The sequence below is a fragment of the Lotus japonicus genome, chromosome 6 (assembly GCF_012489685.1).
Source record: "Lotus japonicus ecotype B-129 chromosome 6, LjGifu_v1.2".
Taxonomy (NCBI): Eukaryota; Viridiplantae; Streptophyta; class Magnoliopsida; order Fabales; family Fabaceae; genus Lotus; species Lotus japonicus.
The window spans coordinates 39,853,016-39,876,841 of NC_080046.1; the positions used below are offsets into that span (position 1 = coordinate 39,853,016).

Sequence of the window (23,826 nt, forward strand, 5' to 3'; positions counted from 1 at the left end):
TCCTCATTCCTCCAATAGCAATAAAAAACAACAACAACAAATTTTCACTTCTTTCTCAACTTTATTCACCTTCCTTGTTCAGAAAGTTGCTCTCATTCTCAATCTTCGATCCTCACCCTTTCACACTTATATATAAACCCATAACCTTCCCCTTCTCTCAATTCTCTTTCAATTTTCTCGCACAAAATGCATCTCTACAATGCATGGCTTCCACCGCCTGTGGCGGCTCAGACCGCCGCCGAGAGAGACTCGTTCGCTCGCCTCATCGCCACCGTCAACTCTTCCTTCACCCGCGATGATCCTGAATCCGTCTTCTCCACTCTCAAATACGTCTCCGTCCTTGACCTGTCGGTTCCATTTTTCCACTCTCACCTTCAATTGCTGCTTTCTTCTGCTTGATTTTCCCCTAATTCGTAGTTGATTTTTTGATTTTGCTTCAATTTCGTTTTTGTTTTTGGTCAATTTTCTCTGCTGTGCTGCTTAATTCAGTGAAATGTTTAATTTCATTTTGATTGATTTTGGTTTGAAGTTTTAGCAAATTCAACTGGACTTGCAAATTCAATTGAGTGATTTAATTTCCCATGAAGTGTTGTGATCGAAGGTTTGTTAAGTATTGAAGGTGGAAGTTGCTGAAAGGCAATTCAATTATGAATTTTATAGTGATTCTATGAGTGTGTGACTTGACTGAGAAAGTTGCAATTATGCAGATTACTTGACTGAGAAAACAGTTTGGAGAGGGAGAGTAGGAGAGTAATCGAGTCGCTTCGTTCATAATTGGTCTAATGTGTTTGGTTCAGCTTAATTATGCGAAAACATTGGCTTGCTTGTCTTTCAGGAAGTGTCTAAGAAAAATGACTATGCTCTTAAAATAATAGCTTATCCAAACATATAAAGCCTAAGAATGTTGTCACTTGTCAGTGTCACTCAGCTGCAACTGCATATATTATGTTTAAATAGCTACATTTGTTTAGCTGTTGTGCTAATTCTATTATTAAGCATTTCGGTGCCTGTTATCGAGTGAGAGAGATTGTTATTAGTATTATACTGGCTCTTTTTTTGGTTCTAGAGGTGCATTGTAAGTAATGGACTTGTGGATTGTATATGGATGGAGTTAGTTGCTGGAATGAATTTAACTTTTTATACGTGGCATGCAGTTTCATAAAGGCGAAAAGTGATGTTTCCTTGGAAGATGTCCGCACCCTTATTCAAATGGGACTGGAACTATTTCATATGTCCCGTAGCAAGCTTTATGCCCAGGTGCTGCATTTTGTCTCAGATGAGTTATGGAGTTTTCTTGGTTTAGTACTTCTCTGCCTGCTCTTAAATGATATTACATTTTTTGTTTATTAGGTTAGATGGGGAAATTTATTAATCAGACTACTCAACAAGTATAGGAAAAAGGTTGCACTGACTATTGAGTGGAGGCCTCTGTATGATACACTGGTTAGCACACATTTTACCAGGTAATTTTTATACTGTTACGTTGCTGCTGTTGCCGTAGTTGCTCCAAACTTGCTGTGTTTCCCATAACTTGTGATTCCTAGCTCAGGAATCTGCAGTTGAAAATTATTCTATGTTTTAATTTTGGGATGCTTTGCTCTTGAATCTCTAAATTCTTGGTTAGGTGGATGATAACTGTTAGAAATATAATATAAAATCATTCATGTGACTTCATCTAACAGCTTAAGTTTTTGGGATAGTTGACTCGTGACATGGTATCAGAACCATATGACCAAGTGGACAAGAGTTCAATTGTTGTTACCCCCATCATTCTAGTAAAAATTAGGTGGGCCCAATGAGGTCTTGCATGAGGAAACATGTTGAAAATATAATATTGTATCATTCATGAGTCTTCACTCAATAGCTTAAGATTTTGGATGACTGGTTAATGATAAAAGCAACAGAAAAATAGAAGACATGAAACCCAGTTCTAAGGATTTTGATGGGGATTTTTCAGAGAACAGTAGAGAATAACAAGGATTTAAGAAGGAATTGAACTGGAATTGTATTGATCAGTAGAACAATTACAGAGAATGAAAAGAAGAGATATTGTTAGAGCTAGCTAACAACCCAAGAAGTGCTAACGACTTCCCCTCAACAAGAAAGATACTCTCTCTCCTCAAACAGAAAAACTGATCCTGAATGAATCCTCCCCTCACTCTATTATTCCCTTATATAACTAACTCTGCCAGCTCACTCCTTTCTTCCCTTTTTCCTCACGTAAACCTTCCACACTTTGGGCTTTCCCAATCCCAAATTAGCATTCAGGTCTCTATCAATTCCCTCCTCCTCAGAAACAGCCTTGTCCTCAAGGCGGAAATCAGGAAATTGACCAGCCAATACAGCATTGTCTTCCCAAGTGACATCATCCAAAGACTTGTGAGTCCATTTTATCAGACTCTGGTGCACCTCACTGTCTCCCTGACGAATAGTCCTGGTTCCTATGATTGCTTCAGGGTAAATGTCAGTCAGTTCATCAATCTCCAAGTCCCTAGGCAATTGACCCTGAACCTGAGAGCTGCCAATGGCCTTCTTCAGTAGGGACACATGGAAAACCGGATGTATCTTAGAACCATCAGGGAGTTGCAGCTTGTATGCAACTGCACCAATCTTGGTCTCTATCTGGAAAGGCCCATAAAACCTGGGAGCTAACTTCTGATTAATCCGCTTGACCACTGACTGCTGCCTATGTGGTCTGAGCTTTAAGAAAACCCATTCTCCCACTTCGAAATGCAAGTCGCGCCGTTTCTTATTAGCATAGCTGGCCATTTGTTCCTGGGCTTTCTTAAGATGCTCCCTGAGTTGTTTAATAGCTTCATCCCTTTCACTAAGATCCAGGGCCACAGCAGCTACGTTAGTTTCATTTGAAAGGAACCTCACCAAAGGAGGAGCTTTCCTCCCATAAACTACTTCAAAAGGGGTTTGGCCAATGGAGGTATGGAAGGTGGAATTATACCAGAATTCCGCCCAGGATACCCAGTAAGACCAGGTCTTAGGTTGATCAGAAGCAAAGCACCTCAAATAGCTCTCCAAACACCTGTTGATAACCTCTGTCTGTCCATCTGTCTCAGGATGATAGGCAGAACTCATTTTGAGTTTTGTACCCTGAAGCTTGAACAGTTCTGACCAGAAATGGCTCACAAAGACGGGATCCCTATCACTGACTACAGAACTAGGAATACCATGCAGCCTTACTATCTCTTTGGCAAAGATTTCAGCAATAGACTTTGCAGTGTAAGGGTGCTTCAAAAGAATGAAATGGCTATACTTAGAGAGTCTGTCCACAACTACTAGAATAGCCTCATAGCCTTTAGATTTAGGGCGTCCAGTGATGAAATCAAGAGAGACATCTTCCCAAACTGCATTAGGAATCGGGAGAGGTTGGAGAAGGCCCCCTGGGGTAGTAGCATTGTACTTCTGCCTCTGGGACACCTCACATTCCCGCACAAAATTCCTGACTCTCTTTTGCATTCCCACCCAATAAAGAGAATCAGCCAGCCTCCTATATGTCCTGTAAAAACCTGAATAAAATCGGGGAGGGCTAGGATTGGAGAGGTAGTCATGACAGATTTGAGAAGGGTAAAAGCTTGCTGTGCTTCGGGCCCCCATGAGAAATTGTCTTTCTTGGTCAACTCTGTGAGTGGTTTGGCTAATTTCCCATAGTTTTTGATGAACTTCCTGTAATAGCCTGTCAACCCTAGGAAGCCCCTCACCCCCTTAACATTTTTGGGTTCAGGCCAAGCTTCAATGCAGTGCACCTTGTCAGGGTCTACTGCGACACCATTTCCTGAGATTAGATGTCCCAGATAATCAACCTGACCACAACCAAACCTGCACTTGGACTGATTAGCCACAAAACAGTTGCTCAGTAACACAGTTAAGACCAATTTCAAGTGATCAATATGCTCAGTTAGATCCTTACTGTAGATGAGAATATCATAAAAAAAAACCAATACAAATTTCCTTAAGTAAGGCCTGAATATGTCATTCATTATGGCTTGGAAAGTGGCAGGGGCATTCATCAACCCAAATGGCATAACTAAATATTCATAGTGGCCATTATGAGTTCTAAAAGCAGTTTTGGGAATATCATCTTCATGTACCCGGATTTGATGGTATCCAGACTTAAGATCTATCTTAGAAAACATTGTGGCCCCATTTAACTCATCTAGCAATTCATCCACAATTGGGATAGGGTATTTATCTGGAATAGTTGCTTTGTTCAGTGCCCTATAGTCCACACACATCCTCCAACTCTTATCTTTCTTCTTTACTAAGATAACGGGGCTAGAAAAAGAACTCATGCTTGGTCGAATAATTCCTGCTTCCATCAACTCTGACACCTGCTTCTCAATTTCTTCTTTCTGATGATGAGGGTATCTGTAGGGCCTTACATTTATGGGTCCCTGGCCAGGAAAGAGGTTTATTTGATGAACCTTGGACCTCTCAGGTGGTAATTGAATCTTGGTGGTGAAGACTGCCTGGAATTCTCTTAAAAGAGATTGAAGTTGGTGTGGGCTCTCTTCAACTGCTCTGGTAGCCTCAACAAGACGAAGTTGTGACCACCACCACTCCATGTTTTCTCTGCCCTGAGTGTCATTAAGGAAGGAATGCAAATTGCGCTGCTGGCTGTCCTTGTTCCCCAACCCTTGTAGTTTCACTATCTGACCTCCATACATGAACTGCATGGTTAACGTTTTCCAGTCCATGAGTACCTTACCCAGAGTACTCAACCATGCCACTCCCAGTACCAGGTCTAACTCACCCAATTCCAACACCAAAGCATCAATGGTGATTTCGATGTTTCCCAGCTTGGCTTTAATTCCTCTGCAAATTCCCTTAGTAACCACCTTGTGGCCATCGCCAAGTTTGATGTTCCTGGAATGGGTAGTCGTAATCGTCAGGCCCAAAGCAGAAGCAATCGTAGGAGAAATGAAATTATGGCTTGCTCCGCTGTCAATCAAGACTAACAATTCCACATGTCCCACTTGACCAGAGAGCTTCATCGTATGTGTCTCCTCCATACAGCCCAGAACCCCCATTAGCTTAAACGCCACTGGTTTTGGTTCGTCTTCTTCCTCTTCCTCTGGTTGTTCGCCTTCGAGCATTACAATCTGATGCAGCGGAAGTCGTACTAGGATTGCAAGCGCAAATCCTAAAAGAAAAGGTTTCTGGAATCCACCAGAAAGTAAGGGTTAGCAAGCACTGAACCCTAAAAAGATAACTCTGGAATCCACCAGTAAAGAGAGAAAAATCTCAAATTTGATTATCAATAATAAACTGAATAGGCTATTGCCTTACACGTGCTTAAATAGAGAAATAGGAAAACCCTAATGAAACTAAAAATAATGAAAATCCTAACTAAAAGATCCTAAACTCAATTAGAAAGTAATTAAAAATAACAAATCCTAACAAATTGATCCTAAACTTAATTAAAAACAGAATAGATTCGGAATGATCCTAAATATATTTAAAAATACTAAAAATAATAAATTCATAATTAATTTGCTCCTGCATCAGGCTCCTCTTCTTGTGAAGAACTCGACCCCGAGTTCTAACGTAACAAAAACAAACAAAGGAGGCCTCTGTTCGGAACTCATGAACGACATTAAGAATGCCAGGGTCAAATACCCAAATTTGTGTAGAACTATCTGATGTCCGCATGAATGCGTCACAACCAAGTGCCTCTGATGTCTTTACATTCTCCTCTTCTTCCAAAGAACTTGACCACAAGTTCTCTTCTAAATAAAAGGCTTCAATATGCAAACCAACCAAACGAATAACACCATTACTACAACTTCGAACTATTTTTTCATCATCTCCTTCAACAAATATCTCATGAGCACCATCACTATCTTTAAGCAATTCTAACCTCTCCAGTTTCTCCAAAATAACATTGGGGGCTTTTGAATTATAGGGGATAATGCTTTGTACTCCTGTAGGAAGCGGAGTTGAAGATTTGAATGTAAGAAACTCTGAGGACTTCATGTGGCCAAAGTTTTCATCTTTTGTAACGTCTACTTCCCTTGGTTTCTGCGCAGATGGTACCAAATCATCCACCAACATTTTTGCCTCATCTTCCATGTCAACAATAGAGGATGGCGCAAATGAAATTTGAGAATCTGATTCCGAAGAAGTTGCGTACATAGGTCTTGCAGATGGACATGAATTTGAAATAGGTTTTGGTAGGGGTTGTGGCAAGGAAATTGGATTTGCAGTCGGTGATATGTTGGGGTAAGGATTGATAAGGTTGGATGTAGCAGGTTGGGGGTGTGGAGTTTCGGTGGTTTTAGAGGTTGGGTACTGAACTTGGTAATAAGGATGAGATACGGATGGTGAATGCAAAGATTGGGAAGGTAAAGATATAGCGGAACGATTGTTGTTGTTGTCGCGCGGAAACCTATGTGGTTTCCCTCTCCTGTCTCGTCGCCGGTTACCGTTGTTGGTATTGTTGATCTGCGCCGTTAAAGCCGCCGTGAACGTCGCCATATGTTGTATCATTTGTTGTGTCATATGTTGCGTAATAGCAGTTAGGGCCGCGGTAAGAGCCGCGGTAACATCCTTTAGGTCTGCTTTGGTCATTGGTTGATCTTCCATGGTTGATCAAGCAAAGAAAAGAGACAGGAGAAAGCCTGCTCTGATGCCACTTGATACAGCGGAAGTCGTACCAGGATTGCAAGCGCAAATCCTAAAAGAAAAGGTTTCTGGAATCCACCAGAAAGTAAGGGTTAGCAAGCACTGAACCCTAAAAAGATAACTCTGGAATCCACCAGTAAAGAGAGAAAAATCTCAAATTTGATTATCAATAATAAACTGAATAGGCTATTGCCTTACACGTGCTTAAATAGAGAAATAGGAAAACCCTAATGAAACTAAAAATAATGAAAATCCTAACTAAAAGATCCTAAACTCAATTAGAAAGTAATTAAAAATAACAAATCCTAACAAATTGATCCTAAACTTAATTAAAAACAGAATAGATTCGGAATGATCCTAAATATATTTAAAAATACTAAAAATAATAAATTCATAATTAATTTGCTCCTGCATCACAATCTCTCCCTCGTCGTCGATCATTTCTCCATCTCCTAAGATCAGAACCCGCAACGATCTCTCGGGGCACTTGTGCAGAGTCGGGTGATATTTTCCCCCGCACTTGAAACAGAGCCCCTTTGCTCTTTTCTCGGCGATTTCATCTACTGGGAACCGGCGAACCCCCTTCCACCGCTCCGATGATCCAGAACGGTAGTCGCCACCGGTGTTTCTCGCCGTCGAGCCCAATGACGATGTAGGGTTTGAGGATGTAGAGTTAGACCCACTCAAGCTTACCGAACGGGTCGGAATTGACCCGCTTGATTTAGAGAAACGGTTTAAGTCTTTAGCCGCATAAGGCCCATTTTTAGCAGCAGTGGACCCGGCCCAATCTCCTTGACCCGCTCGTTCGTACCCGGGTTTCCTGATTACCCGTTTACCCTCTTCGTCGTCTTCTTCCTTGAGCTCATCTTCTACATCCTTCGCGATCCGCATCATTTCCATGCGAGTGCTGGGGTTCAGAGTGCGAACTCGCCGGCGAATCGGTGGCTTCAACCCACTCATGAAATATCCCAGGTACTGGTCTTCAAGCAACCTTCCCACCTGAGATGACAACAACTCAAATGCCTCCACGAATTCCTCCACACTCCCTCGCTGGCGCAACGTGGATAGCTCTTCGAACGGATTCTCCAGTCTCCGTCCTCCATAGCGCGCGATTAAGGCTCGCTTGAGCTTCTCCCAGTATAGTTCATCCTCTGTCTCCATGAGCAGATTGAACCAATGGATGGTGGATCCCTCCATACTCAAACGTGCGAGCTTCACCTGAAGTTCATCGGGAGTTCCTTGCACATCAAAATAGATCTCAGCTCTCGTGATCCACGCCACTGGATCATCTCCTTCGAACACCGGTAACTTCACCTTCTTTCCGGCGAGGCGCGATTCACCCGGACTGGAAACGGCCGCCGAGGTCTCCTCTTCGTGAACAACCTTCTTCCCCATCTGCTTGCTCAGCTCAGTCAAAACTAAGCTCTGTTGCTGCAGCTGGAGCGCCAGTTCGTGCAACGTATCGGTTACAGTACCCATCTGAGTCTCTAGAGCTTCCATGCGATCAGCCATCTTGGGTGGCATCTACTAGCACTGGTTCCAGAGGTGCGTGTGGATCCGGCAGGTCGGACCAATTGATGGGGATTTTTCAGAGAACAGTAGAGAATAACAAGGATTTAAGAAGGAATTGAACTGGAATTGTATTGATCAGTAGAACAATTACAGAGAATGAAAAGAAGAGATATTGTTAGAGCTAGCTAACAACCCAAGAAGTGCTAACGACTTCCCCTCAACAAGAAAGATACTCTCTCTCCTCAAACAGAAAAACTGATCCTGAATGAATCCTCCCCTCACTCTATTATTCCCTTATATAACTAACTCTGCCAGCTCACTCCTTTCTTCCCTTTTTCCTCACGTAAACCTTCCACACTTTGGGCTTTCCCAATCCCAAATTAGCATTCAGGTCTCTATCAGATTTACTCCTTCATATGACAGTACTCACTTAAGTTTTGTTATAAACTTAATTTCTCTTTGAATTCTGTGTTATTTAAAATTTTCTTCATGTAACCCCTTTCTTGCTAATGCAAAATATGGAATTGAATATATATTGAATACTTTATTCCTTTTGTACGTCAAAATTCTAAGCTGCTGATTTCGAATTTTATTATTGTTGTAGAAATACTGGTCCAGAAGGTTGGAGAGTAAGACAACGTCATTTTGAAACTATAACTTCCCTTGTTCAATCCTGCCGGAGATTCTTTCCATCTGGTTCCGCCTTTGAGATATGGTCCGAGTTTAAGTGAGTGCTCTGACATTTTTTTTGCACAATGTTTAAATATCATGAGAGCATATCTTTATATGCTTTTATTTATTTTGTGCTTTATATTGATATTGATGCTGAGCAGAAATGAAGAAAATTGTCTAGTGGAATTATGTATTAGGATTTTTTCTTCTGTTCTTTTTTCGACTTCAAGCTTTTGTGTAATTTTTCTTCTTCTTTGGGTCGATGATGATTTGTAGATCTTTATTGCAAAACCCATGGCATAATTCGTCCTTTGAAGGATCTGGTTTTGCAAGACTGTTTCTACCAACAAATTCAGACAACCAGGACTTTTATACACAGTAAGAAGCATAACTTTGTTAGGATTTTAATTTGTGAGATATATGAAATTAGTCCTTATAGAACTAAGTTTTTTATTGGATTGGTAGTGATTGGATAACAGAGTGTATAGATTTGTGGGGATCTATACCAAATTGTCAATTCTGGAACAATCAATGGGCAGATGTTGTAGCTCGTGTTGTAAAAAGTTACCACAATGTTGACTGGGAGTGCTTCTTGCCTCTGCTTTTTGCTAGATACCTCAATATGTTTGAGGTGAGCATATAAATTCCTTTAGCAATGTTGGTCTTATTCACATTTTGATTATATATTTTTGCATTGGCCGCATATTATTGAAAATGATCAGGAAACAGAATATCTCTCTCTTAGACACTAAATTTGAAACTTATTTCTTGTTTTCCTTTTTAAATTAATACTTTTAACTTTATTTGTTATTGCAATGATATTTTAGCTATTACAACATTTTAACAAATGCTTTTCAATACTCATGTCGTGAAACATTGTGAATTATATACTAGTGTTTAGTGGTAATTATTAAAAGAATGAGGTTTCGCCTATAGGGTAATGCTGGATTTTTTTGACATTTATTGATCACATGTTTTTGTAAGTACATTGTACCTGCTGACAATCACTATGAATCAATCATTTGTTTTCACTTTTCACCAAACAACTAAAGCTTTTGGGATAGTTAGCTCATGATATGGTATAGTTGTCTACGTTTCAAACCCAATAGGCTTTTCATGAGGGGGCGTGTTATAAATATTATATAAAACTATTCATTTGTCTTCACCCACTAACTTGAGCTTTTGAGAATCAACTGCTAGATTCTATTATTCATTCATTATTTTTCGTTTTACTTCCCCATGGATACACACAAATAAAGATCCTTGTGATTTGCAGGTTCCTGTTGCAAATGGAAGTGGATCATATCCTTTTTCATTGGATGTCCCAAGAAACACAAGATTTTTGTTCTCCAATAGAACTTCCACCCCTGCAAAGGCCATTGCCAAATCAATTGTAAGAAAATATGCTGTTGACTATTTTTGTGGGATTCTAGCATTGGAACCATGTTGCTGGTACTTTTAGTTAAGTGATATTTTGTAATTGTAACTGCAGGTCTATTTACTAAAACCTGGTAATTCAGCACAGCAGCACTTTGAGAAATTGGTCAACATTTTGGAACAGTTAGTTTACTCACTTTTTTTTCTCGCTTAATTAAGACTGCGTTCCATCAACTCGGTCATTTCGTTAGTTTTTTCATTGGCTTTTATTTTTTGCAGATATTATCATCCCTCAAATGGTGGTCGATGGACTTACTCATTGGATCGCTTCTTGTTTCATTTGGTGATTCAATTTCAGAAGCGTCTACAGAACGAGCAATTGTTAGAATCAATTATCATATGTCATATTTTCTGTTTTTTTCTGTGTCTATTTTATGCAACTGAAGTAGTTCTGTACTACAGGGGAACAAATAATAGCAAACCCACTGAACAGCATCTTGCGGAATCAGATAGGGCTTTCTTTGTTAATTTAGTGCTAAAATTAATTGATCGTGGTCAATACAGCAAGAATGAGCATCTCTCTGAGACAGTTGCTGCAGCAACTTCTGTATTGTCTTATGTGGAACCCTCATTGGTTCTGCCATTTGTGGCATCTCGGTTTCGTATGGCCCTTGAGACGGTTAGTAGTACTGCATGAGTTTTGTTTTGTTTATGGTGAAATTTTGGAAGTTATATATGGTTAATGCAATGTCCAAAGATTAAATTTTCTTGATAGTATGTCTTCTGAAGGATAGGATATTCTTGTACTTCTTGAAGAATATATTTTATTAGTCTACTTTGCCTTTCTGACCAAATTCATTTTGCGTAGCCAGATGACTGCCACCCACCAGTTGAAAGTTGCAGTCATGTCAGTGGCATTTGTTGGGCGTTCACTATTTTATACATCCATATCGGCTTCCTCCATGAAACCAGTGGATCTTGGTGGTGGTGATGAAACATTCATTGATCTTGTGGGGGTTTCATTATCCAATGCATTACTTGGCATGGATGCTAATGACCCTCCAAAAACCTTGGCTACGATGCAATTAATTGGTTCCGTTTTTTCAAATGTCAGCTTGCAACTTTTTGATATATTGAATAAACACCTTGCTCCTTTAGAGAAAGCTTGACCCATTTACCGTGTAAATGCAGTTGGCTTTATTGGATGATAAGATTGATGACTTAACATTAATGCCGATGATCCGCTTTTCTGAATGGTTGGATGAGTTCTTTTGCCGTCTGTTTTCTCTACTTCTACACTTGGAACCCAGCAGTGTTATGTAAGTAATGGTACCAAATTCCCCTCTCTTGCATGCTTATTTGGCAACAATATTGACTGGATTTAATGTGTGTTTCTTATTATGCTTTTATAATTGGATAAATGGTTTATGGTATTATAGAAATGAAGGTCTGCACTCATCAGCATCATCAGGAACTTTTCTAGTTGATGATGGTCCATATTACTTCTGTCTACTTGAAGTTCTTCTTGGGAGGCTTTCAAAACCACTGTATAATCAGGTATAATTTCGCCACTTGATACATATTACAGTTTTGGGCTAATATATCGTCTTAACTTTACTGACTTCTCAACCAGGCGTTGAAGAAAATTTCCAAGTTTGTTAGGACAAACATTCTTCCTGGTGCTATTGCAGAGGTTGGACTACTCTGTTGTGCATGCATTCACTCGAACCCAGAAGAAGCAGTCAGTCAACTTGTTGAGCCAATATTAGCGTCTGTGATATCCTCTTTGAAAGAAACACCACGCACTGGATTTGGAGGAGGAAGTTTTGATGCTTCTGTTTCAACCAAGGTACCTTTGTCAGTGGTGATTAACTTTCACTTAGTGTTGCTTCTGAATTCTCCTGAATGCTGGGAAATTCCATTTTCAGGTTAGATCGACCATTTCACCTGCTCTTGAGGCTGCAATTGACTATCAACTAAAGATATTATCAGTTGGAATCACATATGGAGGTCCAGCGCTCCTCCGGTACAAGGATCAATTCAAAGAAGCTATCTTCTTGGCTTTTGACTCGCCATCGTGGAAGGTCTTATTCTTTGTGCACTTGACCTGTTCTTTCAAATTAGTTGATTACGTTTTCTTGCTAATAAACATAAAGGACATGTTTGATTGCAGTTTTTGAAAACTGTAAACTATTTTTCAAGAAAAAAACTGCTTGAATTAGATGTTTTCCAACATTAAAAAAAATTGTAATTTGAAAACTAAAAACTGAAACAGAGAACATCTTGTAGCTCTTCTGATAACTGTTTTTAAAAACAGTTTTAAAAAACAAACTGGTTTTTAAATTTTCAGTTTTAAAAAACAGAAAACAGTTTTCAAAAACTGTAATCAAACAGGCCTAAAGTATTGGTGGCTAATATTGGTCCATGGGTTCCATATCTAAATTTTGTTATCGTAACTTTCAATCATAGGTTAATGGGGCCGCTGATCATCTTCTGCGATCCGTTCTTGGAAGTCAGATTCATTATTATCCAATTGACCAGTATAAGTATGTATATAGAAGGGATGCAAGCATTTGACTATATTTATTCTGTGGTTGTATATCTTTGTTTGCAAATTTAAACATGAAGTTTTTTGTTTTATAGGTGTGTTTTTAGTCACCCTGATGCTGTTGCTCTAGAACAATGGATTAGCATGAAAGATTTTTACACGGATGAGAGGTTGATCCCAAAGTGGCATGTTCCTAATGATGAAGAAATTCAGTTTGCGAATGAGCTTTTAGACATTCACTTTAAGTCAGCTTTGGATGACCTGTTGAAAATATGCCAAACAAAAATCCATGCTGATCAAGGTAATAACAAATAAGCATGTGTTTAAGTAGTTAGTCAGTTATCCTCTGGCAAGATTACTTATTTAATTTTCATTTTCATTTCTATGTTCAGTATGTTGATAATGCTTATTATTTCTTGGATTTTTCCACTTCTTCTGATATAACAATTTATTGGTCAAGATGACATATCATAAAGGATGTTCCTAATAGGCTAATACAAATGTATGCTTTTCTAACTGTTATATTGAATATAATTTTCCATGCAGGAGATGAGAAAGAGCACTTGAAAGTGACTCTTTTACGTGTCGAGTCAACATTGCAAGGACTTTTTTCTTGCTTGCCTGATTTTGTCCCAGAATCTAGGAATGGAATGGTTGAAGATTCAAACCTTACATTTCTAATTGCTGGGGCAACAGGTTGTACTATTGGTAGCACTGCTCTTCGAGAAAAAGCTACTGAGGTTATTCATGCAGCATGCAAGTAAGACTCACAGTAATGCTACTTTGTACAGCATTCATTTGACTTATGTGCTTATGTTTTTTGTATAAATTCCATTAATATTTGTTCGTTTAACAGATATATTCTTGAGAAAAAATCAGACGACAGCATCCTGTTGATACTCGTTATTCGTATTATTGATGCCTTAGGAAACTATGGTATTGAATTCTCCATCTAAATAAGTTTTCTCATGTTACTCCAAATTCTGTTTGTATATGCACTGTGTAACCTCCTCTGTTGCCTTTTTTCCTACACAGGAAGTTTGGAATATGATGAGTGGTATAGTCACAGGCAGGCTTGGAAGTTGGAATCTGCTGCCATCATCGAACCCCCAATTAATTTCATTGTGTCAACTCATTCTAAAGGAAAAAAACGGTATTAAGATTTTGACAACTCATCTTTCTTAATTACATCACAGGATCATCGTGCCAAACACTTTTTGATAAAAACTTTGATATTTGTTCTCACTCCAGACCTTGGTGGGCTCTTATCGACAAGGCATTCATGCACAATACCTGGAGGTCTTCTCAAGCATCTTATCATCTTTACCGTACAAGTGGGAATTTCTGTCCATCAAATCACGTGACTATGTTGATGGATGATTTGTTGAGTCTCTGTTTACATAGCTATGAAACTGTCCGCCTGTAAGTGTTTGAGAAATCCATAGCTGACTAAAATATAAATGTTTTATATGATCTAATATTTATGTATAAGCAATTGATTTGATATATAGATGATTCATTTCTTTCATATTTGACCTTAGCAAGGTAGTTTAGTTAGCTCTATTCAATGAACAGACAAAGAATCTGGAATACTTTTGAAGGAGTAAAAAAAGCAAAATGAAAAAAGTTCGAAGACTGTTTGTCTCATTTATAGAGTATTACATCTTAAATGATCCAGGATAAGGCTTCTCTAATGTCAGCTTGTGAAATAAGAAAGTAAGGATGTTATCCACTGTTGGTTTAATTTAAAGTATATTAAAATCATAAATTAATAAAAATCCAACAGTGGATACACCCTTGCTTTCTGTCTCTACAAACAAGCTCACTTTATTCGTGACATGGCAAAGACCAGGGTTGTCAATTGCTCACTATTGTGCTGTAGCGGTGCAGTGGCCACTGGCCGCTCCTTGATGCGATGTAGTTCTACATTTTAATGTAGCAGCCGTTTCTTCCACTTAAGCGGCAGAAATAGTGGTTGTCCCAACTCCCGACACTATTTCGCCGCTATTTGATAGGATTCGTGAAAATTAAAAAATGACCTCTGAAAGTTAATGTTGGACCTTTTTTTGTGGGGGCGAGGCTATTTTAGGGTTTTTGCTTCAGAAATACAGTGAATAGGGTCTGGTTTGAGAGATGAGGAGGAAGAGATATAACTGTGATAGCAGTCAAAGTGAAATGAAGGAAGACTTGGACCTAGATGAGAATAATTCATGATTCCTTTCTATGAAATTTTTATTTGAATTTCATGTTTTTAGGTCGTTTAGTTTACTTGTATTAATATTAACTTGTATGCCTGATTTTGAGTAATTTTTTACCATTTTTTCACATTTCAACATGTACGTACTGCATACCATATAGTCCAAATTATCTAAACTGCACAAAAAACATAGCACAGCGACCATTCCACTATGCGATATACCGCTATAGCATTTTTGGAGTCGGCTGCCATGTGCTGCTATCCGTGATTGACAACAGTGGCAAAGACTAACTTTTAAATTGTGTACCATAAAGGGGAAATAGTTTGTAAGGAACAGAGGAGAAAGAAAATGGCATAAATTATTGTTTGTCATTGATTAAGTGTTTAAGCATCAAGTCATGGTATGGTTCCTTGTCAAATTTGATTACTAATATTATAATCGAAGAAAAGATGCTTGTAAGTCAACCACTAATTTATTCAGCCTAGAAAATGAAATAAAACACTTGAGAATTGAAAACCACTAGTCAGAATCATCTATATAGTAATTGTTTAGGAGGATTGTATCACCTATTCTTGCACTTATTTATTTCGTTCTCTATTGAAACTTACTCTCTTGTAAAAATACAATAAAAAAGAATAGTATGGGCAGTGGCATCAGTGTAAAATTCAACGTGTCTTTAGTACTTCTTTGAGGTATCATGCGTAATAGAAGTTCAGTATGTTTTTATTTCTTTTAATTGGTCTATAAATACTTATCTTGATTCTGTTCATGTTTGTATGTCAGCTAATTTCTCATCCAATAATCTAAGATGCGTTGCTTAATACTACAACAGTTTTTTTATATGCCTGACTGAAAATTTTTATATGATCCAGACTTGCTGGGAAAGCTCTAGTGAAGCTGATCAAGAGATGGCCATCAACGATTTCAAAATGTGTGATTACCCTTGCTAATAACTTACAAGAGCCCAACCCCAAGGAATGTGAAGTGTTGGGTTCTTGTTCAGTCCTTGCCTCACAGACAGTTCTCAAGCATTTGACAACGGTGATTGTCAAGGATGGTGTTAAAATTGTTTTTTTTGTATGGTTCATACTTTTATTTCTCTTACATATTTTTTTTGATTCCAGGATCCAAAGTCATTCTCATCATTTATCTTGGCAATTCTTTCAAGGTAATTCAATTTTTGCTGTTTCTCATTTTAGATAAAAGTTGTTGTACCTTTGGCAACATCAGAGAATAATACTTTCCTGGCTTCTTCTTGAAGTTCTCATCATGAATCCTTGAAATCTCAGAAAGCAATTAACGAGGTAAACTTATCTTGCATCAGATTATTACAATTTTATTATTTGCTTCTTATAATTTAACTTTTCCTTACTTTCAACAGCTTTTTGTGAAGTACAACATCTATTTTTCTGGAGTATCTAGGAGCTTTTTTAGGATTTCAGAGAAAGATAATCATACTGGTGGACTGGGTTTTTCAGATTTGGTTTCTCAGATTGGCTCTCTGAGTTTTGAATCTACTGGCTTGCATTGGCGGTAAAATATTGATTCATTTGGTTTGAAAGTTGTTTGACTCTCATGATAAATGAATTGTATGCATATTTGAGTTCTGTCTCTGCTACTTTTTTCATGTTTGTTTTAGTTTACATGCTACCTCACAATTTTTGTTAGGTTAAGCTTTCTGTTCTGAGTCTCATAGTTTCTATTTTATGTAGGTACAATTTGATGGCTAACAGAGTTCTGCTCCTTCTTGCTCTGGCGTCTCGGAACCACCCAAGTTCATCATCTAAAATCCTGAGTGAAACTGCTGGTTAGTATAGCTCCTTGTTGGCTTCTGGATCTTTCTCTCTTGTTATTCTTTGGCTTACCTTTTGCACATGCAACGTCATTATTACTGCACTTTTCTTGTGCAATGTGATAACTCTATTCATGATGTTGCTTATTTAGGACACTTCTTGAAGAATTTGAAAAGTCAACTACCTCAGACACGGATACTTGCAATTTCAGCTCTGAATACGTTGTTAAAGGAATCACCTTATAAGCTGTCTCCTGGTGAGAAATCTGCTGTAGTTGAGGATTTGCAAGGCAATATCAAGTCATCCCTTGAAGGAACTTTAACTCAAACTTTTGAGGAAGAGGGTTTCTTCAATGAGACCCTCACTAGTCTTTCTCATGTTCATATAATAACTGATAGTGAAAGTGCTTCAAGGGGAAATCATGGAGATTCCAGTTTCCAAAGTTTAGCAGACAAATCTATAACCCGTTTTTATTTTGAATTTTCGGCTTCATGGCCACGTACACCAAGTTGGATCTCCTTTTTAGGAAATGATATATTCTACTCAAGTTTTGCTCGTATTTTCAAGCGGCTAGTACAAGAATGTGGCATGCCTGTAGTATTGGCTCTTAAAGGTGCAGTAGATGAGTTTACAATTGCCAAGGAGAGGTCTAAACAATGTGTAGCCGCTGAAGCATTGGCAGGCGTGTTACATTCTGATATTGATGGTCTATCTGGAGCATGGGAAAGCTGGCTGATGCCCCAGTTGAAGAATATCATTCTCACACAGTCTGTTGAATCAGTTCCTGAGTGGGCCTCTTGCATAAGATATGCAGTTACTGGTAAAGGAAAGTACGGAACAAGAGTTCCTCTTTTGAGGCAGAAAATTCTAGATTCATTGATGGAACCTTTACCTCCAACAGTACCTACCACCGTAACAGCCAAGCGATATGCTTTTCTGGCTGCTGCACTTATAGAAATTTCTCCACAAAGAATGCCAGTAGCTGAAATCCAGCTTCACAATACACTTCTGAAGGAGGTCCTTGGTAATATGTGCCACTCATCAGCCCAAGTAAGCATTCCATCTTTTATGTTTAATCAGTCATGTTTTGAATTTTCCCTTATTGTGCTCCTGTATTGATTATCTTCCCCCCTCTGCCTGTTACCAGCCACTTTGAGTCAGTAACACTTTGAAATCGTGAATTGCTTTATAGTTTTAATTCCTTTTTCCTAATGACATATTAATAGATTTTATTATATATAGAATATACAGTGCCAATTAATAGATTTTATTGTTTTCAGAAATTAAGTCTTTTATACTGCTACCACAGGTCCACTAATCTTTATGTCAAATGTAACAACTAGCATCAACAACACTAACTAAATATGCAATGTGAAATCAGATTAAATTCTTGGCCTCCATACTTTGTTAAAATGACAAATATGTTTCCTTAATTATTCATTTCTCATTCATACTGGACTAATTTGATATGCTATGTATTATGAGCGTATGTGGTTTGACAGGAGAATAAGTTGATCCAGATTCAAGATATTAATTTGGTTTGTTGATTCATATGCTAATCAAATGTGGATCAACAACATGAATAGAAACTTAATAATTGAGGATAAGCTTTGGATTTGAAATTCATTTTGAAAGGTCATTCAATGTGTTAAAACTAAAAACACCTGCATATCAGGCTGCACGTGCAAAACTATGACTGATTAACCTGACCTTGTGGAAATGTGTCAAACAAAAATTTATTCTATGTGGTGATTAAGTTTGAAAAATATTTCTTTCACCAAGCTTGTTTTTAAAAGAATGTCTTGTCTTTTCCCATCATTCGAGTTGAGCACAAATGCTTAATGCTATTGAGCTGAAACTACATCATTAATAGGAGGCTATATGTTTAACTTTTTTAATTGAAGATATATAATTTTATGCAATTCTACAAGAACTTTCAACCTAAAAAGTCACTAGGAAAGAGGGAAATCTCTACAAGAACTTCTATCAAATTAATGAATCTTATATATTAACTAATGCATGGTCAGGTTGCATGTGTACATATTAGATCTCTATTTCTTTTTCAACTCATCCATGTTTTAAATTGGAGAGTGATTGGAGCAAGAGGTAGACACTGGACATGATTTATTATTTTTTTCTTTGTAGGTAACTTGAATATATAAGTGGATACAAATTCTGTATTTTGCTTATGGTTCTAACGTTTTTCACTTTTTCCATGCTACAGGTGAGGGAGGCTCTAGGGGTTACCCTTTCTGTATTGTTCTCTAACATTCGGCTATGTCATTCAAGTTATAATGCTAATGCATGTGATGAGAGAAACAACAATGTTGATAGTTTGATGGAAGATAAAAGCTGGGTTAAGTTTCTGACAGAGCGAGCAGCTGAAGCAGTTGTGAACATTCAGACTGCAACCCAATCAGATAAAGCGGTGAATCCCATGGATACAAGTTCACAAAATGGGCATTTAGATGGTGATTCACAAGATGATATGAAATGGATGGAAACGGTACTAATGGATGTATATAGCTCAATAGGTTTTATTTTGCTTCTCGAAAATCAGTCACTAATTGTTTACTATTTCAAACAAATGCAGCTACTCCACTTCATCATCTCATCATTGAAGTCTGGGAGATCCTCCTATCTACTTGACGTAATTGTGGGGCTTCTTTATCCTGTGATTTCCTTGCAGGTTTGGGCTATATATTTGACTGTATTTATAATAATTTGAATTTTTACTTTTTGTTTGACCGACCGTATTCTTAACTATTATCTGATTTCCTTAACAATTGTGTGATTTATATCAATGTTTGCTTCATTTTGACAATTTATATAGTTTGTTGTGTATTCTGACAAGAGTTTAATAAAAAAACAGTAGTCAAGTCTTGTTAGGGTCCGAAAATCCTAACGTGGTGAAACATAAGGGAAAAATATAATAAAGGCTAATATTTTTGTATTTTATTATAAAAGACTGGAAAATAAAGATAGATAAGAACTAAGAGGCTGGTTCCTCTTAGAACCAAGAGGCTGGTTCCTCTTCAATAGGGCTGGTTCCCTTTACAAACTCAATAATCTAATCCATAACCCTAACCTAAGGAGGGCACTCCTATTTATAATAACTAATCCTAATATCAATAACTTAATCCCTAAGAAATACAGAAGATATACTACTAGAATAAGAGATAACATCCTAATATAAAAGATACTATAAAGATAGATTCCTAAATTAAATCCTAATATAATTAATCCTAACAAGTCTCATCATCTTTCAGGCGTTAATTTGTGGATGCTATAGCTTGACTTGGTCTTCTATCAGCTTTAACTTTCTTCCATGTTAATGGTTCTGATGAAGTAGTAAAAACAATAATAAGGTTGTAAATAACCATATAATTAATATTGAATACAAGCCCTTGAAATCTTAATCTCTTAATTGAGCTTATTAATGTGTACTTGTGCATGACCCTGCTTTGTACTGTGCTTGTATAAAATATTAATAGACGGTTTTTCTTGCTATAGACAAGCCTTCATGACTTCTGCTTATGTTAAATTCACTTAACGACTCTTTGATTGAGATGTAGCTTTTTTAGTTGCATAAAGTTCACAGGTTAAACAGAAACAGTAGTGTCAAACTATGAAGGCTAGAATGCTTCCTTTGACATTCCTATACCTTTTGAGAAGCTCTATGTAAAAAATATAAAATATGTTATTTTCATTTCCTGTTTATTAGATTATGTTTTCATTCATGTATATTAGTAATCATACTTCTGAGCGATTTTGTTTTTTCTTTTGAAGGAAACTTCAAATAAGGATCTGTCGACATTAGCCAAGGCTGCATTTGAATTGCTAAAATGGATGGTCGTTTGGGAACCTCACCTCCAGAAGGCCATATCTGTGATTCTTTCTGCGGCTAATGATTCCAATTGGCGAACTCGGTCTGCCAAATTGACATATCTGCGTACTTTCATGTACAGGTATGATGATCCTGCTATAGTTTACTTTCCGCATATTCAAATAATTGCACCCAGAATTTTTTTTGCATATAGCTTCATACAATAATATTTTCCTTTTTCATCTTATTTGCACCCATGTTTTGAAATGTAAGCAACCTGCACTTAGGAGAGTTTTTCCTTTGATAATTACATTCTCATTTATTTGAGGTTTCCCTTTTCAGTTTGTAGTTTAAGTGTTTTACTTTTTTTGTCTGTTACGAAGCGGATGCACATAAAGTTTTGTTGCTTCTGTTACAGGCACACTTTCATTCTCTCAAGTTCAAAGAAACAAGAAATTTGGAGTACGGTCGAGAAGTTACTAATAGACAACCAAGTTGAGGCAAGTACCTTCTTAATTTGAAAGTTATTTCAATTTTCAATAAAGTGCAAAATACTGTTCTTTTTCTTTTTTTGTCCGTCTTGCACGCGTGTCCGAAACCTTGACACTCCCTTTCCCAAGCATGTCCGTGCTTCAGAGCTATTTAGGATGAGATGCCTGTACTTTATGAAAATTGCTCAACACATGGAGAAGGTTTCCCTTAGCAGACCCTGTTCGTTCGATTATTAGCACACCACCTTTTTGGCCTTTCCCCCCTTGGAGATCATGGTTGTGGACTGGATCAAGATCTTACACTAAACGAGAGTTTATATGGCTCACCTGTTAAAGAAAGTTGTTTTATACCTTAAAGTGTTTGTATTGTTACCAGTGGCCGGTGTTCTTTGTGCAAACAAGATCTGTATCAACATATATTTTAGGAAACCATGCTCTGACTCGTGCCATGTTGTTTTTCTTGTGCTTGCACCCATTATTGATGGTTTCTATTTGCATTTAGGTTTACATGATTCTGATTGTTTCATTTTAAATCATCTCAATTGGGGGGACTTTTAATCTTTGGTCCAGGTACGAGAACATGCTGCAGCAGTTTTAGCAGGTTTAATGAAGGGTGGAGATGAGGATCTAGCTAAAGATTTCCGTGATAGAGCTTATTTGGAAGCAAATAGTGTACACAGGAGAAGAAAATTGAGGTTATACTTTTCCTCATATTTCTGAGAAGTTTAGTTTTTACTTTTGCTGAAAAGTGGAGCTCACAGAAAAGCCTAAAATGTTTGTCCATTTCTTTGAGTTTCACATCATCGTCCCTTGTGTATGCTCATTTGAAGTTTTATCAATAGATTTTAGTTTTTGACCTTTATAAAAATACTTTTAAGTAATAATGGCAAAGTTTATACTTTTTTCTCTGCTTGGAGAATAAGCTTAGTTGTTTAACGAGAATATTTGTTATTCCTGAGAAATAAGTTTTGATGCATGAAGTTATTGTCATAAGTTGATGCAAACTGGATCAAAGAATCAAGAAAGTAGTTTTATTGATGAACCCTAATTCCCCAATTCTGCCGTGTGTTTATTAGGTCGGGAATGATGAATTACACACACAAGTCCCTGTAGTTTCAAGAGCCCAAGATCTCTCCCTCCCACAATTTACAAAATTCCTTACCTCTTTCTCTCTCCCTTCTCCTATTTTGCCACCTAAGTCATTTAGTATGTAACAAACTGTCCTAACAATCAATATGACTAAAAATCAATTAATAGTTTAGTTACACATTCAGAAGTTCCAGGGGTCTATTCCCCTACTTCTCTCGAATCCTCCTCCTATGCACTAGTAATTGGGGCTTAGGTATATCATAAGAATATTGTGTAACGTGAAGGCATGAAAACAATATGTATACAGGGCGATATTTGCGAGCATTGTTTTTTATTTGTTAATTGGACAGCTGATATGATCATCTAGCTAATCCTCTCTTTTTTTCTTTTGTTATTTTAACTGCAAAATATGTCGTTTGATAAAGTGTGCAAATCTTCTAATGCAGAAATGCAAGTTCTGGTCCATCTGTAGCATCTGTTCATGGTGCTGTACTAGCTTTGGCAGCTTCTGTATTATCAGCCCCATATGACATGCCCAGGTTTGTCCAACAATAATTTACTAGTATGCATGTAATGTCGGTACCCCGATGGAATTGACTTGTGAAATATTGAGTTAGTATTAGGTCCATAATTCTTTTTTTAGTTGATGTTACAAAAAAAAAAAAAACTTCATGTTTGCACATTATGCAATTCCTACATCATGTGCTAATATTAGTACTGCCATCTTCAAGTTCAATTTATGCATCACAAGGAAATGGAAGTTCATCTGGGTATAAAAGGAGCAATATATCAAACATCATAAGTATTGATGCTCCTATCTCCTGAGAAATATAAATTATTTAAGTGGTAGTGCACTGCCGTAATCTTATAGACCAGCATTTTTTTCTCTAATTGATGGATTGATGGTAATTAAATTTGACTAGAGTTCAGTGAACCCAGAAGAAATCCAGAAGATTTTCGTGAAATCATAGGCACTAATATTTACTTTAATTGAACTCTTGATCTACAAGCCTCTGTGTGATTAGCTCTATACTATATTTATTAGGATCACAGACATGATCTTGTTTTTAGTTTTGGAGACATTTGATAGTATAGTTTATGCATCTTTTTTATTCTTTCCCCATCGTATTTTTTTCACTTGTCATTATTTGACAGCATTAGCTACGTTTTTTTTCAGTTGGTTGCCCGAGCATATTACACTGCTAGCTCGCTTTAGTGGGGAGCCATCTCCTGTGAAATCTACAGTGACAAAAGCAGTTGCTGAGTTCCGGCGGACACATGCTGATACATGGAATGTTCAGAAGGAGTTATTTACTGAAGAGCAACTTGAGGTAGCTTTCTAAAGAATACAAATATATTGTGCCCTGTAATTTGGAAAATCTGATTTTTACTTCCGTTTTTGTTTCTTCCTACTTTTTCCTAATTTTAATATTATTTTTTTCCATATTCACAGATTCTGGCAGATACATCCTCTTCATCATCGTACTTTGCGTGATCTAATGATCCCAGGACATTGTTGGGTATTGGAAATATTGGTTAGGGAAAGTATGATTTTCATTTTTTGTATATCTATAATTGGTAAAAATAGCTCTTATTTACATTTGGTACCATTGATTAGCTTCATAAGAAGTTTATTCCTTAATCATATATCACAAGTTGAGCTTCTATTCTAACCTTCCTCTGT

General features: G+C 37.4%; 1 protein-coding gene across 2 annotated transcripts; it reads left to right on the forward strand.

The window, feature by feature from the left end:
* On the forward strand, positions 1 to 23,815 carry LOC130722906 (proteasome activator subunit 4). Of its 2 annotated transcripts, XM_057573790.1 has the most exons (35): positions 1 to 347; positions 1,155 to 1,257; positions 1,351 to 1,463; positions 8,753 to 8,875; positions 9,097 to 9,198; positions 9,286 to 9,451; positions 10,097 to 10,213; positions 10,313 to 10,380; positions 10,477 to 10,578; positions 10,660 to 10,876; positions 11,070 to 11,306; positions 11,389 to 11,516; positions 11,637 to 11,754; positions 11,831 to 12,046; positions 12,126 to 12,281; positions 12,667 to 12,743; positions 12,841 to 13,046; positions 13,292 to 13,505; positions 13,602 to 13,681; positions 13,781 to 13,898; positions 13,997 to 14,167; positions 15,816 to 15,984; positions 16,068 to 16,111; positions 16,205 to 16,247; positions 16,325 to 16,476; positions 16,656 to 16,750; positions 16,888 to 17,786; positions 18,961 to 19,242; positions 19,330 to 19,425; positions 20,526 to 20,704; positions 20,981 to 21,062; positions 21,624 to 21,748; positions 22,589 to 22,681; positions 23,320 to 23,473; positions 23,596 to 23,815. In XM_057573790.1, exons 1-35 carry the CDS (start codon positions 187 to 189, stop codon positions 23,635 to 23,637), a joined length of 5,448 nt encoding a protein of 1,815 aa, XP_057429773.1. In that variant the 5' UTR covers positions 1 to 186; the 3' UTR covers positions 23,638 to 23,815. The 2 variants fall into 2 exon arrangements, with proteins under 2 accessions (XP_057429773.1, XP_057429772.1); XM_057573789.1 differs by having other exon boundaries at positions 10,477 to 10,876.
* The last annotated feature ends 11 nt before the right edge of the window (positions 23,816 to 23,826 follow it).